Source organism: Microplitis demolitor, chromosome 10 (assembly GCF_026212275.2).
Source record: "Microplitis demolitor isolate Queensland-Clemson2020A chromosome 10, iyMicDemo2.1a, whole genome shotgun sequence".
NCBI classification, from domain to species: Eukaryota; Metazoa; Arthropoda; class Insecta; order Hymenoptera; family Braconidae; genus Microplitis; species Microplitis demolitor.
Genome location: NC_068554.1, coordinates 1,834,336 through 1,858,154, shown reverse-complemented (window position 1 = coordinate 1,858,154; position 23,819 = coordinate 1,834,336). Strand labels below are relative to the sequence as shown.

Here is a 23,819-nt window from a genome sequence, read left to right as displayed (position 1 = left end):
AAAATCAGCGTACAGATTTTTCATTTTTCTAAATATATATTTTTTAACTTTGACTTTATTTATTTTTTTTATTTATTTAAAAATTAAAAAATTCCCACCTGTCAGTTAGTTTGACACTCATCTGAAGTTAGCCGAGGTTGAAGTTTTTGAATTTTTTTAAAAATGAAAAATTACACAAAAACAATATTCAAAAAAATTGCACCTGTAGTTTTTTAAATTTTCTATATATGCATATTTTTAGTTTATATTTTTTTGTAATTGATTTGTAAAAGAAAAAAATCAGAGAATTGTCAGCTGTCAGTTAACTTCAGGATCATAAACAAGTAGTAGAAGAATTTATATTTTTTATTTAAAATTCAAGGTTAATTACAACCAGTAGACCTAGGATTATATTATTCTAGAAAAATCTAATCTGTGTAATTAACTCGTGACAACTTCTTGAATAGAAACGCCTTAAAATTTATCAGCAGTTTTATTATTTAAAATTTTTGAATTCTATAACAATGGCAGTGGCTAGAGCTTTGCATTATGTATTTAAAATACCAGATCGTAAATTAACTGTCAAATTTTATCGTGAAGTTCTTGGTATGAAGGTAAATAAAATATTTAATTTCGAATTATTTGTTGTATATTTTTCTTAATTGGCATTACTAAGAATTAATAAAAATTATTTAAAGGTATTGCGACATGAAGAATTTTCTGAGGGATGTGATGCTGCATGTAATGGGTACGAATATTTTATCAATAAAGTTTATTTGAGCAAGTAATCAATAAGTTTATGTTTATAGACCTTATGATAATCGTTGGAGCAAGACGATGATCGGTTATGGTCCAGAAGACACGCACTTTGTTATTGAATTGACTTATAATTATGGAATAAATAATTATGAATTTGGTAATGACTTTCAAGGTATTACTATCAAATCAAAAGACGTTATTGAACGAGCTAAGAAACTTAACTGGCCTATAGAAGAAGAAAGTGGATTTTCTGTTCTCAAAGCACCTGGTGGTTACAAGTATTTTATTATCAACGAACCACAAGTTGCTGACAAAGGTAATTTTATATTTCAGGTTTCATGACAACTGATCACATGATAATTGATCCTACGGACTAGATCCAACTGACAACTAGTCCTACTGATAACTGATCTTCTAATTCATCAGTTTGATAACTTTCATTATCATCATCTCGTAAACCATCTTCATGATTTTCAACTGAATGTCGATGGGATCACTTGTCGTGGTATAAAATTCTTGGGATCAGTTGACTGTCACTAATTTTATTAACAATAACAATAATGATTTACTTTTAGATCCAGTTGTCAAAGTAACTTTGTCAAGTTCAAATCTCCAACGTACGATTTCTTATTGGAAAGATATTTTGAACATGAAAATTTACGAACAAAGTGATAATCATGTTGTCTTTGGTTACGATGATCATCAAGCGAAACTGGAATTTAAATATATTGGTAATCAATTAATTATATTAAAGATAATAAAGTATTTAATTGGAAAATTAATTTTGAAATAAATAATTCAGGAAGTAAAGTTGACCATGGGAAGGCCTACGGCAGAATAGCATTTTCTGTTCCCTATGACAGCCAACCGGGAATTCAAAAAAAAATACGGGAAAATGGTCATAAAATATTGACAGACTTAATAACGTTGGACACTCCAGGAAAAGCTTCAGTCCGGGTTATTATTCTCGCTGATCCTGTAAGTAAATCACAATAATTTTTTCATAGTAGCCAGCGATCTTGTCTCCGCTGCGAACGATGTATGTCTAAAAAAAAAATTATATTAATAACATGTATGTTAATATACTTGTAAATTACAAGTTTCTAAATCACTGTTCCGATGGCTCACAAATGTCCTTTCTTTGATACTTTTATACTACGCCTATTTGTCTGTCGGCCCCTTATATGTATTCCGTAGGTTCAAAAGGGAGGGACAGACAAAACTAAATTATGTAACACTACCTGTATATACTGGAACTAATGATACAACATTATATTTTGTACTATTATATATGGTGTAGGCAAACCTGGGTGGTAAGTAAAAGTTATTATTTACTTTAGCCGAGCCCTAATTAAAGGGAACTCCAATTATGTAGGGGACCGACAAACAAATATAGATTTAGTGGGTGAGTATCGTTCTAAAAAAAAAGTCGTTTTATAAAATGACTTTTGAATACAGTCAGTCCATTAGCTCAGAATTTCCCCTCAATCTGACCCCCACTACGAGCTGCAATATCTCCCACCCCATTTGTATTTATATGTATATTTACAAATACGCCATTCATGCGATGTAAAAGCACATGAGTGTAGTTTACTTTTTAAAGAAGAAGTGGCATTCGATAAGTCGGAAATTTTAAGTTTCATAATAAACTCATAAAAGAATTAATAATAAATAAGAAATCTACGTGATCTTGATAAGATGGTTTATGTAATTTATCACCGATTAAAAGCTTGTAAACGCATAAAACATCTTTAAACACATACTAAGTAAAGTAACGTTTGATGGATTTTCTTAGCTTATGAACTTATAAAATCACTTAGCTATTCTTTAAACTTGATCATCGTAATCAAAACATTCAAAATTTTTTTTTCTGTTAATAGAGTAGAAGTAGCTTTGTGGCTACTGCTTCATTTTTTATATTTAAAACTTTATTTCAATTAATGAAAAAGTATTAAAATAAAATTTCTATTATACTAGTGTGATAAAAGTATGTTTGAACATGTTTAAATTTTTTAAGTGTCCAAAATTGGGCCCAAAGTGGCTAAAGACGATGCCTCTACCCGCTATATGTATATATATTGAATATGGTACTGGCTATTGGTACTTACATAGAAAAAAAAGGATTTCTTGATTCAAGAAAATTTTTTTTTTTCATTTCATGATGAAAAATATTTCTTGTGCTATATAAAAAGCCATACTATACAAAAATCCCAGTAGCCACGGTCATTAAATATCAAGAACCATATTATTAAAATGACAAAAATTAGGACATGTCTAGGAAAACCCAGACACATGATAACCGGGTTGAAGTCTTCAATATATAAATTACTATATAGCATCATAAAACTAAAAATACTAGTGTGTTATAAAATAAAACCAATTTCTTCTACAATTTTCAGGATGAACATGAAATTTGTTTTGTTGACGACGAGGGATTTCGTAAGCTCTCCGTTCCAGATTATCCAAGCGAAGCGATTTTGGACAGATTTATTGCTAAAGAATCATCATAAAATATTTTTTGTAACTTAAAGTAAAGTTTATACTTTGTTATGGGTTTTGGAATATATGATCACAATGTAATTGATAAAATTTATAATAAACTGATAAAAAAACATATATTATTTAATATTTATCTTAGTCGATACTTTTATCAAAATAAAATTTCCCAGCTTACTTAATTTATTTAAACGGACATTTAAAATTAAAGCTACAAGTTGTGCGATTTATATACTACATATAGATGCGTCATTTATATATGCTAAATTATTTCATATTAAAGTCAGTCAACACCGGAAATATTTTTATTATTTATTTTAAATAGTAGTTTTTTTCCTTTTTCGTTTTTTTTTCTTTTATTATCGTTTAAGATAAAAGGTCACTGATGACTAATCGCATATTTCGTCTTAAAAGACGCCATGGGGAATGACCAAGACTTCAAGTGATAACATTAGTGTATATAAATAAATATATCAGTAAATAGCTTACATAAATGAATTGACGAGTTTCGAAGAGTCAGTTCTCTGTCAACAGCGACAATGATCTTTTCGAAAAATAGTTTATGTTATATTACAACTTTTGTCGTGATTATTTTAATTATCAATAATGGTTTGTACTCTTACAATAAATTAATATTTATTTTGACGTATTTCAAGTCAATTGATTTGTTTTTTCTATTTTTATTTTAAGAAATCAGTCAAGTTCAAGGATCTCCTAAAAGTTTTGGAAGATCTCGAGTAAGTTCCCGTTGGTTTGGTAAGTCACATTCTAGTGGTGGTTCACGTTCGAGTGGTGGTTCTCGTCCAAGTAGTAGTTCTCGTCCAAGTGGTAGTTCACGTCCAAGTGGTAGTTCACATTCACCACCAGCATACAGTCCTCCAGTTTATAAACCTTCACCACCAGCATACAGTCCTCCAGCTTATAAACCTTCACCACCAGCATACAGTCCTCCAGCATACAAACCTTCGCCACCAGTATACAGTCCACCGGCTACTCATAATGATCATCCAGTAAATCGTCCAGCACCTTCAGCACCAGCTATTCCTAAAGCTCCACCGCCAGCTCCATTAAATCCTAAGGACAGCAGTGGCATGTTAATTAATCATGAGAGCAGAGGTACTTCTCATCCAAGTAAGTCTTAAAATTATTATTATTATATAAAATATTTATTTGATGCTTTATTATTATTATTACAAGGTACAAACCCAATCGGCCACCCCAATTCAGAGACAATTCACAAAGTCAATGTACCAACATCTCATAACGCACCTTCAGGAACACCAACAAATTATCCCCCTTGGGCAAACCCATCTTTGAAACCTTCAGGTCCACCCCCACCACCAGTGATTCCAACTTTACCAAAACCTCCAGCTCCTTATCCCCCTGCACCGAATCCAATTAAACCTCCGACTTCAACGGGATTTCAACCACAGCCCATAGTTCCAAAAGTTGTGTCGCCAAATTCATCAAAACCTCCAGCTCCTTATCCAACAGGTCATCCGGTCGACATGCCTCGACCAAACACTCCTATTGGTTTCAACCCAAACTCAAATCCCATCGCGCCACCGTATCAGGCTCCAAAATTAGGAAGTACTCCTAGCCATCCAAGTTATACAAATAATTACCATCCGCCTCCAGTTTACGGATCACCTCCCGGAAGTTATGGAGGATACGCTCCGCCTCCTCCATATTCAGGTCCTAGTTATCACCCACTAGCTGGACAACCTCCTAATTATCATCCAGCGGTTCCAGGTCAGCCGACTTACTTACACCCCCCAGTTTACGGTGGCGTGAGTTCTCAGCCATTTGTACCCGGGCAAAGTGTCATTGTACTACCGGGCAAATCAAGCAGCCCTGGACTAGGACAGATGGTCAAAGAAGCTCTAGTTTACTCGACTATTAATGCTGGAGTAAACGCTGGTGTCAACAGACTCATCTACGGAGCACCGCCGCATTATCATCACTATGGAACTGATACTCGTTACTCTGGATCTCAGTCATCAGTTACCAATAACACCACCATCATTTACAATAATGGTGTTCCTGTCACTGGACCAATAGGCGGAAGTCCCAATCCAGGAACTTATGTTCCTAATTATTCGACTAATCAACCAAATTACGGTTCCAGTATTCCAAATTATTCAATTAATCAACCAAATTACGGTTCCAGTATTCCTCCCACGCCTAATGATCCAGGTAACATTTATCTGAACACACCTAATCCAGGAACTAGTACCAACAACAATAATAATAATATTCCTGTAAACTTTCCACCGAAATTCGGTGGATCCGGAAACTCAAGTAATTACGGCAATACAACATATGTACAAAATAATTCAACGGTTCCTACTAATTTTTCAAACAACTTGTATCCAAATCTCGGTAATTTTTCGGAAAATTCTAACATTACGCAGAACATTTCAAATGTTGCTCCACCTCCAGTGATACCGGAAATAGAGTACTGGATTAGTGATAATGAATTGTTAAATTTGACTGAGCATCTATTCATGAAAGATAAAATGAATAAGTTACCAAAGACATACGTTCTTAATTTCCAAAAAAAAATATCTAACTATTCAAATGTAATAGACGAAACAAACCAACCGTAAGTAAAAATTACGACTTGTGAATTTTAAAAATAATCGACAATTTTTTTTTTTTTTTATTATACGGAATGTTCGGGATGACAAAAAATACTGATTTCCGGTTTAAATAACATGGGAAAATTTTTTTAAAGTTTGAAAATTTACTCATCAGCGAATCAGTGGATTGGAAAAATCAATAGGTATTTTATTTAAAATTGAACGCTCTACAAAAAAGGTCTCTTGTAATTTTTCGTTAAATTTAATTTTTCAAAAGTTATTCGAGGTCAAAGTTGGAAAAATGTTTCCTCGGAGTTTCGACTGCGCTATTGAGCTTAAACTTTAGAAGTATTTTTTTTCATTCTGAAAAATATTTCCCGTATAATTGAAAAAAAAGAAAAAGGCGTTTTTTTTTGAATGAGTAAAAATCTTTTATATATATTTAAACTACTTAATAATTTGTTTTAGATTGTTGTATGTCAATAAAGAAACCTACGCATACAAGACCGTCCAATTGCTTCGCGAGCTCTATGATAATTATCAGATAAATTCAACAAACAAGGAAAATATAACGAAAACTACAAGAAAAATGGAAAGCACTTTTATAAATGCAATCTCTGATACAGAAGTTATGAAATCGACTATTAAATGGTTGCAAGAAAAATATTATGTAGATCCAGATGATTATGAGGTCAAGGATACGTTGCGTCATATCTGGTTGAGTAGAATCGATAAGTCAACCTCGGGATTTGAGAGAATTTTTATGGCCGAGATGTATGAAGGCCCTACGATAATTGGCGGTCAAAATTGGATTTATTATGATTATCAAGAGTACCAAAAAAATTTTAATTATTTGTCATTTGTTGATAAAATTGATCTGAGTGCTGTAAGTTTATTAAATAAATTTCTGCTATTTAATTTGTCGAAATAAAATTCATATTAATTAAATAAATTATAAATAATAGTAATTATTTATAGTTTATGTAATTACTAATTACTGATAATAATTAGTAAAAATAATTGCTTATACTAAAAGTAGTTAATACTAATTATTAAAAGTAATTAATAATATTAATTATTAAAAGTAATTAATAATATTAATTATTAAAAGTAATTAATAATATTAATTATTAAAAGTAATTACTAATACTGATTATTAAAAGTAATTACTAATACTGATTATTAAAAGTAATTACTAATACTAATTATTAAAAGTAATTACGAATACTAAATAGTAAAATAATTTTTAAAAAATTAAAATTTCCCGCTTTTTATTCAAAAGTTTATGATTTTCTTTGTCACAGACAAAAAAAGTAATTAATAATTTTATTATTTTTTTTTTTCAGAATGCAGCCATTGTCAAAATTAACATAGAATTATTTGGTATAGTGAAGCCCAATGCTACGATGTTGTTTGGAACTTCACCGGAGTTAGAAATGGCACTATATACTATTTGCTTCTACGCACGACCGAATGATATTTGTCCTGTATCTTTAGGTGGAATCGTATTTCATTTATACACTCACAATTTCCATTACTTCGGCAAAGATTTAATAGATCTTGGTTTTGTTATATTTTAAATATCATGACTGTAAAATATAATTCACGCCAGGGCACAAATGTCAATAAAACATTCACATAAACTGAAAAAATTAATCTGGTAATAAACTTTTTTATTAATTCCATTTATACATACCTCAAAAAATATAATTTTTATATACATTCGTATATATTCATCATTGATTATTTGTTAACATATTCCACTTGCATATTTTATTTAATTGATGCCGCAAATTAAATATTTTTTTTATGCGAAGCTGTAATTTAAAAAAAATGTTAATTATTATAATTGAATATTTCTTTGTTAGTTTCAAGTTTTAAAATTTTTAAAATTTAAAAATGAAAGTACGGAACAAAACGTCAGAAATTTGTGAGAAGTATTTTTTTATGTTCAAAGTCTTTATCAATCTTGATGTAACGGAAGTAAAAATTGAAATGACACTCAGCTATTGGACAGAGGACATGTCAGGTGCATTCTGCGCAATACAATGTCTTGTATCATTAATTATTAACGACCACTCGAGGTTCAATTTTTTTCCCTCTTATTAAGGCAGCCTCAAATTATCTATACTTCAAATTTTGCCATTTCTATGATAAATAATTCTCTTTGTTTGAATAAATCCAATGTTCAAAATTTCTAAGAAAATTCAAATGTCACTTCACTTACTACTTATTTTAATAAAAGAGAAAAATAAAACGCGGAAGTATTGATAAATTCAAATATACAGTTTCTTAGATGTTTGAAATTTCTTTGATCTGAAATAACTTTCATCTTTTGCAAAAGTCGCGGTACTTCTACGCGGTCATTATTCTATCGCGTTCTACGGAAATGGAAAAGAAGACTATAAATCAACACACGTCAATACAACTTATGCGTCTTTGTATGAACGGAATCGGTATATGGAGTATAGAGAAACGGCGAGATGAAATATTGTCAAATTTTGTAATATGTTACACTGTGGTTACCTTAATTTTTGGATTGATTGTCGAAACTACGGATATTTATTACTGTATGGGTGATTTACGCGTAAGTTAATTCTCACAGTAAAAATTTTCGGATTAAGAAAAAATTACTTATATTTACATTTATTTTAATGTACAGGAAATGTCTTATACTGCGCCTTGCTTTCTAAATGTAATTGTTGAATTATTTCTAATGGGCAAGTTTATAATTAATCGAAGTGAAGTTATTGCTTTTAATGATTATACAATTCGTGAATTTTGGAATATACCTTACATTGACCCGGAACGTAAAATATTGGATGAATGTAATAAAAAAAGTTTTAAAATAATTATTGCTTTCATCATCGTGATTCAACTTGTTGTTTGGCAATATATAACTATGCCTATAATAGGTAAATATCATTTTATTTAATTAATATAAATAAATTTTACTGGTTTCTTTTTTTTAGAATCCTATGGGAAAAATTCATCCGAAAGAACTTTACCTTATAATCTATGGTTTACATTTATTCCATTCAGAGAAACACCATATTATGAAATAATTTTTTTTTTACAAGTAAGTCTCGTTTTAAATTTTTTAAATTTAAATTATAAGTGCATAGTTAATAGTTCGTATGATAAATAAATAAAACTGCAGTCAGCTGCAACATTAACTACTGGCGTTTGTGCAACGGCATTTGCAACATTTTTATTTACAATAAATATTTATGCTACTGGACAATTTAAAATTTTACAACGACGATTGGAAACGTCTTGTCAAGGGTACAATATTGAAAAAATAAACTCAGTTGAGCAGTTAAATTTAATTGCTGCAGAATCTTATAGTAATCTACGAAAGTGTATTGAATTACACAAAGTACTGCTTCAATATATAATAAGACTTGAAAATCTTTATTGTCAAATAATGTTAGTTGAAACACTGGCCTGTGTTTTTCTCATTTGTTTAACTGGCTTTCAAATAGTCCTGGTAAGTGTTGCAATTTATTTAACAGAAAATAAGGGTTTCTTTGCGCAATAAAGCAGATTTCTGTAGGGAGTTGATACTTCTATTCTTCGGACATCACGGAGTGCTCTTTATTTTTGCTGTTTAGTAACTCAATTACTTTTGTATTCTTGGTCATGCCATGAAATAATTATCGAAAGCTTAGAAGTCGCTGAAGCGGCTTATCGGGCTTATTGGTACAGTTTATCTTGGTCCAAATATGGAAAATCATTCAGACAAGCTTTGTTGATTATTATTACAAGATCACGCAGACCATGTGTTTTAACTGTTGGAAAATTTGTTCCAATGTCTCTTGAAACATTTACTGCAGTAAGTATTGTATACTATTTTTAACCACTTGTTTATGCTGATAATAAAAAATTTTTGCAGGTTTTCAATTCGTCTTTATCGTATTTTACGATCTTACGACAAATGAATGAAGAAATAGAAAATAGTTAAGTACCAATATACCCGATAATAAGGAATTAATTTTCTATAATCATCTGTCGCAATATCCACATATAATTAATTGAACATCTTCCCAAGTATGTGGACGATTGATTAAGATATTGTATTAAATTCTTCTACCTAAACTTTAATAGTAAACCATTAATAAAATAAAATATAAATGGTAGTGATCCAAGCTGTAGTTTGTAAAACTTCAATTAAATTTTAATCGATCTTAGTTTTATTGTATTTCAAGTATCGTTACTGTAGAATAAAATTTATAAATAAAATACTTTAAAAAAATTATTTTGATAATTATGTTCTTTACTTTAATTTATCACTTCGAATTATACAAACCTTAAGGGGGGTTGGTACTTTTTCTTCTTTTGCATTTAAGTAAACGAGCGGTTCAAGTTGCACATGTATATGAAAGCTCTAGCCAAATTTTTCTTGAAAAAATTTGAGGATCGCTAGATTATAGAGGAGTATTGATCCTTGGTATATATCTTGCGATAAAAGCTTTTTTTTTGTGAAAAATACGTTAAATATACTATATTACTGTTATATATTTTTGATAGTATAAATTAAATAATTTTTTATAAGTGATGATAAGCTGAAATAACAAGAAAATTAATTAGTAAAGTTCAATAAAATTTTCGATTTCAAATTTTCAAGTATTTTTGAATGACAAGTTATTTTTATATTGAAAGTTTCAGTAGTCTTGACTCAGTAGAAGTAAAAAATGAAATGACACTGAGCTATTGGACAGGAGACATATCACCAAGAATCTGCGCAATGCAATATGTCTTTTGTATCATTAATTATTTATTATCACCCGACGTTTAATTTTTTCCTCTGTTATTACAACTGTCTCTAATTATACGTAACGTAATTTCACCATTTCTATGATAAAGAATTCTCTTTATTTTAATGAACTTTGAAATAAAAATTGGCTGGAAAATTTAAAATGTCATTTCACCCAGTACTTAGTTTAATGAAAGAGAAAAATAAAACGCGGAAGTAATGATAAATTCTAATATACAGTTTCTTAGAAGTTAAACTTCTTTGATCTGAAATAACTTTCATCTTTTGCAAAAGTCTGGGTACTTTTATACAGTCATTATTTTATCGCGTACTACTGAAATGGAAAAGAAGACTATTAGCGACCACGCGTCGATAAAAATCACGTGTTTTTGTATGAACGGAATCGGCATGTGGAGTATCGAGAAACGACGAGATAGAATAATTTCAAATATTGTAGTATGTTACACTGTGGCTACCTTAATTTTTGGATTCATTGTCGAAGCCATAGATATTTATTACTGTATAGGTGATTTACGCGTAAGTTCTTACACTGTTAAATTTTTCTGATCAAATACTAAAACTCCGAATCGGAGTAAAAGCAAATTTGAATGGAATCCAGATCTATTGGAAAAATTATTCTTGTTTAAAATACTTGTCTCTAAAAATGAATCAGTGAAATTCACTGTGAATAAGCGACAATGCACTGAGAACCAGCTTGTAAAAAATTTTCAAATTGAATGCGGACTTAAATAAAATCCATCACTCCCGATTTTTACAGTATGAAAGTGGACCACTGGGTGAATAAGTGTAGCAATAATGACTATCCATTGATTCGCAGTGACTTTACTAATTCATTTTTAGAGAGAAATTGATGTCATAATAAAACCAGACCATGTTATCCACCTGACGGATTTTCCATTTAATGGTTATTGTAATTAGTTATATAATTGTTGTGTAATCACTCCGAATTCGCTGGCAATATTTTGCAGTGTAGTGATTTATAAATTTCATAATATTTTTCAAATGTCTTTTTTTTAATATTATGTAAAAAATTATTTATTTTAATATACAGGAAATGTCTTATGTTGCACCTTGCTTATTAAATGAAATTGTTGAATTATTGATGATGGGAAAATTTATAATTAATCGAAGTGAAGTTATGGATTTCAATAATTATACATTTCGTAAATTTTGGAGTGTTCCGTACGTTGATTCGGAACGAAAAATATTGGATGAATGTAATAAAAAAAGTTTTAAAATAATTATTGCTTACATCATCGTGATACAACTGGTTGTTTGGCAATATATAACGATTCCTATAATAGGTAAATATCATTTTATTTAATTAATATACATAAATTTTACTGGTTTTTTATTTTTTAGAATCCTATGGGAAAAATTCATCCGAAAGAACTTTACCTTATAATCTATGGTTTTCATTTATTCCATTCAGAGAAACACCATATTATGAAATAATTTTTTTTTTACAAGTAAGTCTCGTTTTAAATTTTTTAAATTTAAATTATAAGTGCATAGTTAATAGTTCGTATGATAAATAAATAAAACTGCAGTCAGCTGCAACATTAACTACTGGCGTTTGTGCAACGGCATTTGCAACATTTTTATTTACAATAAATATTTATGCTACTGGACAATTTAAAATTTTACAACTACGATTGGAAACGTCTTGTCAAGGGTACAAAATTGAAAAAATAAACTCAGTTGAGCAAATAAATTTAATAGCTGCAGAATCTTATAGTAATCTTCGAAAGTGTGTTGAATTACACAAAGTACTGCTTCAATATATAATAAGACTAGAAAATCTTTATTGTCAAATAATGATGGTTCAAACCCTGACCAGTGTTTTTCTCATTTGTTTAACTGGCTTTCAAATAGTCCTGGTAAGTGTTCTATTTTATTTAACAGAAAATAAGGGTTTCTTTGCGCTATAAAGCAAATTTTTTTGTAGGGAGTTGATACTTCTATTCTCCGGACATCGCGGAGTGCTGTTTATTTTGCCTGTTTAATAACTCAATTACTTTTGTATTCTTGGTCATGTCATGAAATAATTATCGAAAGTTTAGAAGTCGCTGAAGCGGCTTATCGGGCTTATTGGTACAGTTTGTCTTGGTCTAAATATGGAAAATTATGCAGACAAGCTTTGTCAATTATTATGGCGAGATCACGCAGACCATGTATTTTAACTGTCGGGAAATTTGTTCCCATGTCTCTTGAAACATTTACTTCAGTAAGTATCATATACTATTTTAAATCGCTTGTTTATACTGATAAAAAAAATTTTATGCAGGTTTTCAATTCGTCTTTATCATATTTTACAATCTTACGACAAATGAATGAAGAAATAGAAAATAATTAAGTTCCAATACATCATCGATAACAAGAAATTAATTTTTTATAATTGTCTATCAATGTATACATGCATACGATTACTATATTATAAGTTTAATATCAAAAACTTTTATTAAAATCATGACAAAATACATGCCCACATGTCGATGTTAATTGCTTTTATTTCTTTCAAATGCAAGTATTGATAAATAATTGATGAATAATTGATTCTACGTTCACCCAAGTGGATGGACAATTAATCCAGACGATAAATTAAATATTAGAACATGAACTTAATGTGTAAACTGTAAGTTAAATAAAATATAAAGTGTAGTGATCCAAGTTGTAGTTTTTTAAACTTAAAAAAAATTATTTTGATAATTATGGTCATTACTTTTATTTATTACTTCAGTTTATACAAACCTTCAGGAGGTTTGTACTTTTATCTCTTCGCACTTGAGTAAACGAACGGCGCATGTTGCACTTGTACAGTAAATGGAAGCTCTGGCCAAATTTTTCTTGAAAAAATTTTAGTGATTATTTGAATAAATCAAACCGAAGATAGTTAGGTTATAAAGTAGTACCGATCCTTGGTATATATCTTGTGATAAAAGCTTTCATTTGTGAAAAATATGTAAAATATACTATATTACTATTATATATTTTTGATAGTATAAATTAAATAATTTTTTATAAGTGATGATAAGCTGAAATAATAAGAAAATTAATTAGTAAAGTTCAATAAAATTTTCGATTTCAAATTTTTAAGTATTTTTGAATGACAGGTTATTTTTATATTGAAAGTTTCAGTAGTCTTGATTCAATAGAAGTAAAAAATGAAATGACACTAAGCTATTGAATAGGAGACATATCACCAAGAATCTGCGCAATACAATGTCTTTTGTATCATTAATTATTTATTATCACCCGACGTTTAATTTTTTCCTCTGTTATTACAACTGCCTCTAATTATACGTAACGTAATTTCACCATTTCTATGATAAAGAATTCTCTTTATTTTAATGAATTTTGAAATAAAAATTGGCTGGAAAATTTAAAATGTCATTTCACCCAGTACTTAGTTTAATGAAAGAGAAAAATAAAACGCGGAAGTAATGATAAATTCTAATATACAGTTTCTTAGAAGTTAAACTTCTTTGATCTGAAATAACTTTTATCTTTCGCAAAAGTCTCGGTACTTTTATATAGTCATTATTTTGTCGCGTATTACTGAAATGGAAAAGAAGACTATTAATCACCACGCGTCGATAAAAATCACGCGTTTTTGTATGAGCGGAATCGGTATGTGGCACGTCGAGAAACCGCGAGACAAAATTATTTCAAACATTGTACTGTGTTACACTATCGCTACCACAATAATTGCACTCATTGTCGAAGGGTTCGATATTTATCACTGCTTAGGTGACTTGCATGTAAGTTATCTATCAAATCATTGTATTTTCCGAGTGTCAATTTTAGAATTTTGTGGAAAATATTTTAAAAATTTTCATTTACTTTAATATGCAGGCCATTTCTTACACAGCGCCTTGTACAATTACAGTAATTATCGAATTATTTAAGCTGACTAAATTTGTAACCAACAGAACTGAAGTTATGGCTTTCAATGATTATACATTTCGTAAATTTTGGAGTATTCCTTACATTGATTCAGAACGTAAAATATTGGATGACTGTAACAAAAAAAGTATCAAGATAATAATTATTTACATTATCATACTGCAACTTATTCTTTGGCAATATATAACAATTCCTATAATAGGTAAATATCATTTTATTTAATCAATATGTAGAAATTTTACTTGATTTATTTTTTTTAGAATCCTATGGAAAAACTACATCCGAAAGAACTTTACCTTTCAATTTATGGTTTACATTCATTCCATTTAAAGAAACGCCTTATTATGAAATATTTTATACTTTACAAGTAAGTTTTTTGTTTTAAATTTTTTAAATTTAAATTATAAGTTTACAGTACGGGTTCGCGAATAAATTTGAAAATCCAATCGAATAATTCGCCGTTTTTCAAATTATTTAAAAGTTTTACCCGGGTTTGGAAAACATATAACAGTTTTAAGCTGTTCACAAGAAAATTTTCAAATAATTCAAAAATTTACTATCAATTCGAATAATTTTCAAATTCGAACTATTCGTGCACCCGCAGTTTCTAGTTCATACTTAGTATTATTAATGAATAAAAATATAGACAGCTGCAACAATGAGTGTCTGTGCATGTGCAACAACATTTGCAACATTTTTATTCACCATAAACCTGTATGTCACTGGACAATTCAAAATTTTGCAACAACGATTGGAAACAGCTTGTTGCACAACTTACAATGAAAAAGTAGATCCCATTGAAAAATCTTATACTAATCTTCGAAAAAGTGTTGAATTACATCACGTACTGCTTAATTACATCGCAAGAATTGAAAAGCTTTACTGTCAAATAATGTTAGTACAAACACTTGGCAGTGTCCTGCAAATTTGTTTTTCCGGGTTCCAAATACTTTTAGTGAGTGGTTATTTATTACGCATCCATTGGGTTTATTTCAAACAGATTTTTGTAGGGAGTTGATAATTCTATTCTCCGGACAATGCTGAGTGCAGTTTTTTTCAGCGGTTCAATAAGTCAATTACTTTTGTATTCTTGGTCATGCCATGAAATAATTATCGAAAGCTTAGAAGTCGCTGAAGCGGCTTATCGGGCTTATTGGTACAGTTTATCTTGGTCAAGATATGGAAAATCATACAGACAAGCCTTGTTAATTATTATTGCGAGATCACGCAGACCATGTATTTTAACTGTCGGAAAATTTGTTCCCATGTCTCTTGAAACATTTACTTCAGTAAGTATTATATACTATTTTTAATCGCTTGCTTATACTGATAAAATAAAATTTATGTAGGTTTTTAATACGTCACTATCGTATTTTACGATTTTATTACAAATGAATGAAGAAATAGAAAATAATTAAGCACCAATGTACCCGATGATAAGGAATTTATTTTTTATATTATATGTCAAAGAATAATATGATGATGATGTAAAACCACTAAAAAATCCAATTGACTCTAATATTAGAAATATTACCACAGAATTAATAAAAACTATTTAAGTATCAATTGTTAACTATTTCTAATTATTATCGATTGAATAACCAATTTGTTAATTATTAAAGTAAATTAAATAATTTAATAAAGAAAAATCGACAAAATGTCAATGCTACCAATCGACAGCATTTATTATTTATTATTTTTTAAATGTTGATATATTTTACAGCGATGATTCATCGAGTTTAAAAGCATCACATTGTCATACTATCATAAAGATTAGGAATTATATACGAACATTATGTCTATAGACTGAATGTTAAAATGTCTTAAGATCTATTCGATAAATTGTCGACTAATTCAATAAAATTGTCATTAATGTCGCGCGCATAAACGCTATAAATTAACCAACGTCACTTGTTGCTTAACATCAAACACTACAGAAATGGAAACTATAGAGTATGAAACAAGTGTACGTTTGCCGATATCTCAAGCGATATTCGATCTGATGATCGAAAAATTTTCTAAGGATAAATTTGACAAGTCGCTAATTCTTCATTACAACGACACAGTATTTCCTAATTCTGACAGTAACTTGTATCCGAGTTACAGACTTGCAAACAATGCGTTCCAGTTGAAACAATGTATTCATCGATTGAATTTATTGAAGGTAATTGTTTGTAACCAAGACAACAAAGAGAGTCTCAATGATATCTCCAGTGGAAATTTGACCAACGCAATGTTCATACCCTTCACCAGGACAACTGCCAAAGAAACGATCGCCGAAGCATCTGATAAATTTAGTACAGTGCAAGATATTATAATACGTTACACTTTGTACAGTGAAAACAATATTCGTGTATGTGTTGAAAAAATATCGCAAAATCAAGGTGGCGCGTACTATTTTTCAGCTGAAATTGAATACGATCGTGATTACAAGACAATAAATTATGAAGAATTTACTAAAATTGAAAATTCATTTTGGGATTTACTGTCGGATAAATATCTACCTGAATTCTATCACTTGTTAGACACGAATGCTATTTACAATTATGTCGAATTATCGCAATTACTAAACATACCCTGCCGTAAATTTTCACCAATCTATCAATACTCTTGCAATTTGATTGATTATAAATTGAAGTATAAATTTGACGGCTACAAAGGGCGGATGATAAACAATAATTTGAATACCGACACGATATTGTATTGGGATGACATGCATAACACTGGGGAAGTATCATCAAAATTTTTGAATAAATTTCCTCATGTTATTTTTCAGTATGAAGTTATTCCTGATAAGCGATGGATTATTTTTACTGATATCATCGGTGTGATATTTCACAAACAATTATATATGCCGGAACCAAATGATGTCTTATCATTTTTTTCTTCTTTTCCGCGGCAAGAGATTAATCATCCGTTGCTGAGTGATAAAATGAATTGCCGCTCGTTTAAATTCATTATATCTAATAATGATAATAATAATAATAATAATAATCACAATCATAATAATGATGATGACGGTTTGCTAAAAGATGAATTTTTAATTGGGGTTCAATTTACGATCAGAGATAATGAAAACGAAGACTATTTTTCGGCATCGTTCATTGATTATACTGATGGATTTATAATAGTGTGCAACAATCGTGAATATAAATACAAAATTCCAACACTGGATGTACGAATCATAAATGAAATGGCTTTTTTGGACGAAAGCACGACCCCGATATTTGAAAAAAAACTGGATGCGTCATTTTTGTTGAACCCGCAGTCAATTTATGAAATAACTTTGCGGCGAGGGCATGTTGTGATTTTGCGTGAGCGGTTTGAGAGACAGTTTACTTCAAACTCTGAAGAATTTGAAATTTTTAAATCTGAGCTGGATTATATGTCTCAACAGTTGCGGTCACTTCAGCAGTAATTTATTACTGATAAGAGTGGAGTTTAAATTGATAAAATAAAGTTTTAGATATTTTAAAAAATGATAAATATGTTTATTCAAAAATCCCGCCAATACTTTTGATAGATACTGATTAAAATAACAATCATTTTATTTTCCAATTAAATTACAAGTTTTATTTATATTTGTTAATTGTTTGAAAGTACAATTTAAAAATTTTAAATTAAATACTTTAGCGCAAAAGCTTGTCCACAAAAAATATGTATATTGTATTAAAAATAGACTTTGATTTTATAACGGCATTGAGTAACATTTATTGTAAATACTTTTAAAAATTCCAATATAAAAATTTGATTTTATAATTATTAATGGAGTATAACATATTGTGAAGCAATAGCTTTTTGCTTGTGATGTAGAAATATTGACTTCATCATAATTTATTGTATCGTTAAATTTTTGCAAGCTTATATCAAAATATATGTTTTATAAAACTGAAATTAGCTGACGTCTAATAATTGATCATACTGTTTCAAAGTACATGATCGTATTATAAATATTACAACTAATGGATGGAAGAAAGTTAATTATCAATAAATTAAAAATTTTTGATCTTTCAAAATAGATTCTTAGCAATTACGGAAAATATTTTTATATTACAAGTATATGATTTTAAAAATAGTTAGTTATTTGTAGATTATAATTAAAAAATATTTTTAGCAAAGACAAGTATGGAAAGAAGTGTAATAAGGCCGCTTTCATTAATTATTGATCCAGCAGCATTAGTTGATGTTTTATAAATTACAGAGCTTGCTGGGTTTCCGTAATAATTACCAGGTGGATTTTGCGGTGGAACATATGGTTGAGGAACCGAACCTGGAACTGCTGGATTGGGTTGAAAACCTGGTGGATAAGGTGGTTGAGCAGCTGGATCTCCTGGAGCTGGGCCAGTCCCATTTCCATAGTAATTATTATAAATAATTTCAGTGTGAGTTACTCCAGGTGCTGCAGGTGCTGGTGCTGGGGCAGAACCCGAAGATCCCGAGAAACTGTGGCCATAAATTCCTCCAGGAATTACTCTGTTTACAGCGGCGTTGACTCCGGCACTGACTACCGCACCCACAGCAGCTTCTTTGGCAATGGTACCAAGTCCACGTTTCTCTGATTCAACTATAATTGTTTGGGCAGGTTGAGCTGGTGCTGGATGATAACCAGCATTTGGTGGGGGATGATAGCCAGGTTGCGGATGGTAGCCACCATTTGGCTGCGGATGGTAGCCAGTATTTGGTGGTGGATGATAACTGGGATTGTAGTTCTGACTTGGATGATGGTTTGTTGCAGTGTGAGATGGATATCCACCAGAAGGTTGATATGACCCACCTGAGATAATTAATTAATGTTTATATTTAAATTTAATAACCAGTTCACGATCAGCTGATAAATATACAGATGATTTTTTTAAAATGACCAATTCATACAAAGATGGTAAAATTTCTTATGCTTTGTGACAAGTAATCATTACCTGAACTAGGTCGACTATAGATTTTCCCAGGATATTTTACTTTTCCACCATCAATACCTAAAAATAAGTATAATTAATTAATATATATATTGAAGTATTATGATACTGGAGTTAGCGGACCCTAATTGTTTTTTAAACCATAAATTCAAAAAAAAATATATTTTAAAAAATTGCACCTGTAGTTTTTAAAATTTTCTACATGTGCATATTTTTAGTTTTTTTAATTAAATTCTTTACAAGAATTATTTTTTAGTTAATAGAGGCAAAACAATAAAAATAAAAATCTATGTAATTTAAAATGAAAATTACATTTTTTTTTAAATACAGTAATTTAAAAACTTTCTCCCGAATACTTGTCAAGGTTTTATAATATTATATAAAAAAGTTTGCGAGGAAAAAATAGCTGACGAGGAAAAAACAATTAAAAAAAAAAAGGGAATAATCATCGAAATCATCACCTTGAATTTTCAAACACAAGGATAAATTAAACGAAATAAATATTCAAATATCTCTTGACATTGAAATTACTTTATAAAAATTCAAATGATTCCATAAAATAAAACTACATTATTTTGTTTTAAAACAAAATTCAAAGTCATACAATACAATACCTATATATTTTATTATAAACCCTAGTGATTTTACGATTAATTTTTATACTCACGGACATTATGACCTCCATTAAGTAAATCAATAAAATAAAAACTTTCTCAAGAGATGAATTTGTAGAAAACTTTCTTTTTATTAACTTTACACGTAAAAAATAAAAAGCGCTTAAATTTAAAAATAATTATGAACAAAAAAAACTTCTAAAATTTGAATTTATAAAAATAAACACGAGTGTGAATGCAGCTGACAGTTGACAGTTTAAAATATTGCAATAAATAAATAAAATGTCAGAAGAATAAAATTTAAGAATGCGCATTCAGATAAATAAATAAAAATCCCAGCGCGCTTTTTTAAAATTTTATTATATTTATTTATTTAAAATTTATAAATTTTCTCATGTCTGTCATTTACTCTCATAAATAAATATAAGACGTTAAATAAAATATTCAATAATTAACTCACATGATGAAACCAACAAAATCACTAAGAAACAGCTCCATATTTTGAATTCCATTTTCTTTTCACAAATAAATATTTTTGATACCAATAACGCAGTTTGTACAACAAAAATAATTAAATTCAAGGCTAATTTTCTAATTAGACGTATTATGTGAGTATGAACAGATGGATGAAATAAATATTCTAATTTAGAATAGTTTCGTAAAATTGACGTACACGATATAGTAACATCAAACAACTGTGTGGGAATGAATCCGAAGAGTCTTTTTTCTCTTTCAGCAGCCGCTTGGGGGAGGGATTTGTGATGGATACAAATAATTACAACATTGACGTCATAATAAATATCATCATAACAATAGTTATTTTGTGACCACAGACTTATCTGTTTGACAATTGTAAATAAAATTATCAACACATTAATTTTAAAAAAGATAAGAGTTTATTATATTAATGATAAAATGTTGTTATACTAGGTCTCTAATTTATCATGAGTGTGAATGTAGCAGACATGAGATAAATTTAAAATGATCAATAATTGAATAAAATAGAATTTTTAAAAATTTAATAAATGTATTTTTTATAAATTTAAATTTGTCTGTCTGCTACATTCACACTCATACTTTATCTGATTTTATTAAATACTGACAGTATTTTTGTTAATTTAATTTTTTAATGGAAATTATTTTATTTTAATTAGAGAATTTAAAAACTTTAATGGATGACAGATTTTTTGTAAAACTGTCAAAGAAATTTAATGGTAAGCTCGTACTAGTGATTGTTTGGATAAAAAAATAATTTAAATGGAGGAAATTAAATTAGAATGAATATCTGATTTTAATGAATACAGTTTTAAATGTAACGATACTTTTATTATTTTTTTTTCTAATTATTTATAGATACATTGTAATTAAATTTTGAGTTTTACTATTGAAAAAAAAATAATATTTGTAATTAATTTTTGCTGATGATGTCATACTCGATTTTGGGATCTGAAAAAATAGTAATTGAATATTAATAAAGTGTACAATAGCCAATTGGAGCGAGTTTTTAAATCAGAGATTTAGGTAAAGTAGAGATTAATATATTCTTGTTGATTTAAACTTAAATATCTTTTGAACAGTTGAATTTATCAAAAAATTGTAAGAGACCTTTTTTGTAGAGCATTTAATTCTCTACGAAAATATATGGTCATTTTAATTTATTGATCCGTTAATGAGTTATAAAATTTCAGTTAAAAAAAAATTTCTCTTGTTTTTTAAATAAAAAATCTTATTTAAGCGAGCGCGGGTTCTTTAATTGAGTCAACCCAATTTTTTTTATGTTACATTCGAATTTTTGTATGAAACTAAAAAAGTATCGATTTTATTAGCAGTCTAATATATATTTACTTTTAAATATATAAATCTCAGAGTTTTTTAATCACTGATTGAAAAATCGCGTCTTTTTTTATCGCTAAAAGTACCTTCGAATTTAAATGTTGGGAACTTGGTCATATCAACTCCAGGACCACCTCCAAATTGGGTGGCAAGTCGATCCAAATCACTTTTAAGTTCTTTCTGGATTTCAGGACTTGGGTCGACTAATTTTCCACCTCTGAAATAAAAAATGAAAGTCAGTTGTCAAAACTAAAATCATATGAGTGTGAATGTAACTGACAAGTAGGAATTTTTTGAATTTTAAAATAAATAAATAAAATGTCAGTAAAATCTAAATTTATAAACTGTCTCAGTCTACTGCATTCACTCTCATAAAATCATTATTATAAATTTCGAGAATTCGGAGTTGAATAATAAACTGATAAATTTACAAAAATATAAATTTAATCAACACTTACGAACTCTTTGATTTATATTCACGAATTTTATCTAAAAATAATTGTTGGATTGGATCAGAAGCTTTTTGCATGCATGGTGCCATCATTCCAATATTTCTCCGAACGATTTTCGATACTTTCAATACTTGCGGTGTCAGCATGGTTGTTTCTGAAATAAAATAATTTATTTAATCAATACAATTCATTAATAATTACTAAAAATATATAATTATTTAATATATTTATAACTATATTATTTATCTTATGTAATATGAGAATTTTTTAAAAATAAAATTGATGACTATCAAGTTTAACTTTTAAGAATTATTTTTAATAATTATAACTTACATGATTAATATAAATTTATGTAATTGATATTTAATTATTAATTAAGAGTTAAAATAAAATAATTTACCTTTTTTTTGCAGATCAATCAGTTGTAATCGGGGTAATCAGCTGGTAGTTCCAATATGGCGACTGATGTACTACTCAAGTGAAAAACGTTCGCTAGTAAAATTTAAAATTTATAAATATAAATAATTATCAATAAATTAACAGATATATGAGTAATTAAGTAAATAAAGAGTGTTTTTTAATTGTTATTTGTATTACAAAGGTAATTATTAATTCAATTGTTTGTTTTGTTGCATAAATTATAAATAATTCACAAGCCATCTAGCGAATATTTGAATAAATTTTTGGCGGCAATTTAAAAAATTTTAATAATTATTTTTATTTTTATAATTATAATTAATTGTTAATAATTAATTCAATTTTATAGTTTAATTAGTTTTTTTTTCTATCAGTAATTATTTGAATTTAAAAAAAAAATTATCAGGTGTCAGCTAACTTCAGCATAAAAAAATTTATAATCCTGAAGTTAGCAGATAATTTTTGAATTTTTTTTTTCAACAATTTATTTATGAGAAAAAAAAAATCAAAGAAAATGCGCATTTATAGAATTTGAAAATCTGTATGTGCATTTTTTTTTAATTTTTATATTTTTAATAATTTAATTAGTTTATTTGTAATTTAAAATTTATTTCATATCCGCTACATTCACACTCATAAAAAACAGTCCTGAAGTTAGCAGACAATTAAAAAATTTTAATTTGTTTTTCAACACTTCAATTTGAAGAAAAAAAAAAACTAAAAATATGCACATGTAGAGAATTTAAAAGACTATAAGTGCATTTTTTTAAATATTTTATCTTTTTGTAATTTATCACATTTTAAAAAATCTAAAATTATTAGACGTCAGTTAACTTCAGAGTCATAAAAATTTTTAATTTTTTTTAAAAAAGCGGATGCTAATAATACCGGCGAATGGTGTTTTTTTGTCCGGACCCTCCTTAACTTCCGATTGATGTGTGTAAACGTGTAGGAGTGATTGTGTGTTCGAACACTAGAGGGACAAAGTAATCAAAAGTCAACGCTTGGACCAGATAAGAAAGAAAGACCGCACAGAGTTAAAGAGAGTAAGTAAGAAATGAATACAAAAAAATATATGAATTATATGATAA

General features: G+C 28.7%; 9 protein-coding genes and 1 long non-coding RNA gene across 11 annotated transcripts in view; 7 read left to right on the top strand and 3 right to left on the bottom strand.

Annotated features, from left to right (window-relative positions):
* The first annotated feature begins 172 nt into the window (after window positions 1-172).
* LOC103571791 (glyoxalase domain-containing protein 4) lies at window positions 173-3,354 on the top strand. The gene is made up of 6 exons (XM_008550085.3): window positions 173-593; window positions 678-727; window positions 789-1,054; window positions 1,314-1,469; window positions 1,541-1,716; window positions 3,138-3,354. The coding sequence occupies exons 1-6, from the start codon at window positions 504-506 to the stop codon at window positions 3,246-3,248; spliced, it is 849 nt and encodes a 282-aa protein (XP_008548307.1). The 5' UTR covers window positions 173-503; the 3' UTR covers window positions 3,249-3,354.
* Window positions 3,355-3,524: 170 nt separating this feature from the next.
* LOC103571789 (uncharacterized) lies at window positions 3,525-7,472 on the top strand. Its single transcript, XM_008550083.3, has 5 exons — window positions 3,525-3,843; window positions 3,925-4,365; window positions 4,432-5,839; window positions 6,285-6,702; window positions 7,163-7,472. The coding sequence occupies exons 1-5, from the start codon at window positions 3,774-3,776 to the stop codon at window positions 7,394-7,396; spliced, it is 2,571 nt and encodes an 856-aa protein (XP_008548305.1). The 5' UTR covers window positions 3,525-3,773; the 3' UTR covers window positions 7,397-7,472.
* Window positions 7,423-10,007, top strand: LOC103571790 (odorant receptor Or2). The gene is made up of 7 exons (XM_014441999.1): window positions 7,423-7,476; window positions 8,161-8,403; window positions 8,479-8,731; window positions 8,789-8,895; window positions 8,977-9,306; window positions 9,373-9,651; window positions 9,712-10,007. The coding sequence occupies exons 2-7, from the start codon at window positions 8,206-8,208 to the stop codon at window positions 9,778-9,780; spliced, it is 1,236 nt and encodes a 411-aa protein (XP_014297485.1). The 5' UTR covers window positions 7,423-7,476; window positions 8,161-8,205; the 3' UTR covers window positions 9,781-10,007.
* A 904-nt stretch (window positions 10,008-10,911) lies between these two features.
* Window positions 10,912-12,949, top strand: LOC103571882 (odorant receptor Or2). The gene is made up of 6 exons (XM_014441940.2): window positions 10,912-11,109; window positions 11,645-11,897; window positions 11,956-12,062; window positions 12,144-12,473; window positions 12,542-12,820; window positions 12,881-12,949. Exons 1-6 carry the CDS (start codon window positions 10,912-10,914, stop codon window positions 12,947-12,949), a joined length of 1,236 nt encoding a protein of 411 aa, XP_014297426.2.
* A 105-nt stretch (window positions 12,950-13,054) lies between these two features.
* LOC128668808 (uncharacterized) lies at window positions 13,055-14,538 on the bottom strand. The gene is made up of 3 exons (XR_008404426.1): window positions 14,437-14,538; window positions 13,345-13,628; window positions 13,055-13,226 (listed from the first exon to the last, which is right to left on the bottom strand). It is a non-coding gene; the product is annotated as an uncharacterized LOC128668808 (long non-coding RNA).
* LOC103571881 (odorant receptor Or2-like) lies at window positions 13,975-16,072 on the top strand. Its single transcript, XM_053742506.1, has 6 exons — window positions 13,975-14,354; window positions 14,449-14,701; window positions 14,760-14,866; window positions 15,146-15,454; window positions 15,510-15,788; window positions 15,849-16,072. The coding sequence occupies exons 1-6, from the start codon at window positions 14,157-14,159 to the stop codon at window positions 15,915-15,917; spliced, it is 1,215 nt and encodes a 404-aa protein (XP_053598481.1). The 5' UTR covers window positions 13,975-14,156; the 3' UTR covers window positions 15,918-16,072.
* Window positions 16,073-16,303: 231 nt separating this feature from the next.
* On the top strand, window positions 16,304-18,102 carry Lef-4 (viral RNA polymerase subunit lef-4). Its single transcript, NM_001414841.1, has one exon. It carries the CDS (start codon window positions 16,439-16,441, stop codon window positions 17,915-17,917), a length of 1,479 nt encoding a protein of 492 aa, NP_001401770.1. The 5' UTR covers window positions 16,304-16,438; the 3' UTR covers window positions 17,918-18,102.
* Window positions 18,103-18,143: 41 nt separating this feature from the next.
* On the bottom strand, window positions 18,144-20,792 carry LOC103571787 (splicing factor 3A subunit 2). The gene is made up of 3 exons (XM_008550081.3): window positions 20,487-20,792; window positions 19,416-19,472; window positions 18,144-19,273 (listed from the first exon to the last, which is right to left on the bottom strand). The coding sequence occupies exons 1-3, from the start codon at window positions 20,536-20,538 to the stop codon at window positions 18,597-18,599; spliced, it is 786 nt and encodes a 261-aa protein (XP_008548303.1). The 5' UTR covers window positions 20,539-20,792; the 3' UTR covers window positions 18,144-18,596.
* A 533-nt stretch (window positions 20,793-21,325) lies between these two features.
* Window positions 21,326-22,783, bottom strand: LOC103571786 (ATP synthase-coupling factor 6, mitochondrial). 2 transcript variants are annotated; one of them, XM_014442036.2, is made up of 4 exons: window positions 22,713-22,783; window positions 22,318-22,467; window positions 21,946-22,076; window positions 21,326-21,472 (listed from the first exon to the last, which is right to left on the bottom strand). In XM_014442036.2, exons 2-4 carry the CDS (start codon window positions 22,455-22,457, stop codon window positions 21,435-21,437), a joined length of 309 nt encoding a protein of 102 aa, XP_014297522.1. In that variant the 5' UTR covers window positions 22,458-22,467; window positions 22,713-22,783; the 3' UTR covers window positions 21,326-21,434. The 2 variants fall into 2 exon arrangements, with proteins under 2 accessions (XP_014297522.1, XP_053598480.1); XM_053742505.1 differs by lacking the exon at window positions 22,713-22,783 and adding an exon at window positions 22,645-22,703 and having other exon boundaries at window positions 22,318-22,465.
* Window positions 22,784-23,631: 848 nt separating this feature from the next.
* LOC103571785 (ETS-like protein pointed) overlaps window positions 23,632-23,819 on the top strand; it is a 53,193-nt gene continuing 53,005 nt past the window's right edge. The window contains exon 1 of the mRNA XM_053742501.1: window positions 23,632-23,774. The gene's annotated coding sequence lies outside the window, so the exon portion shown is untranslated. The remainder of the gene's footprint in view (window positions 23,775-23,819) is intronic.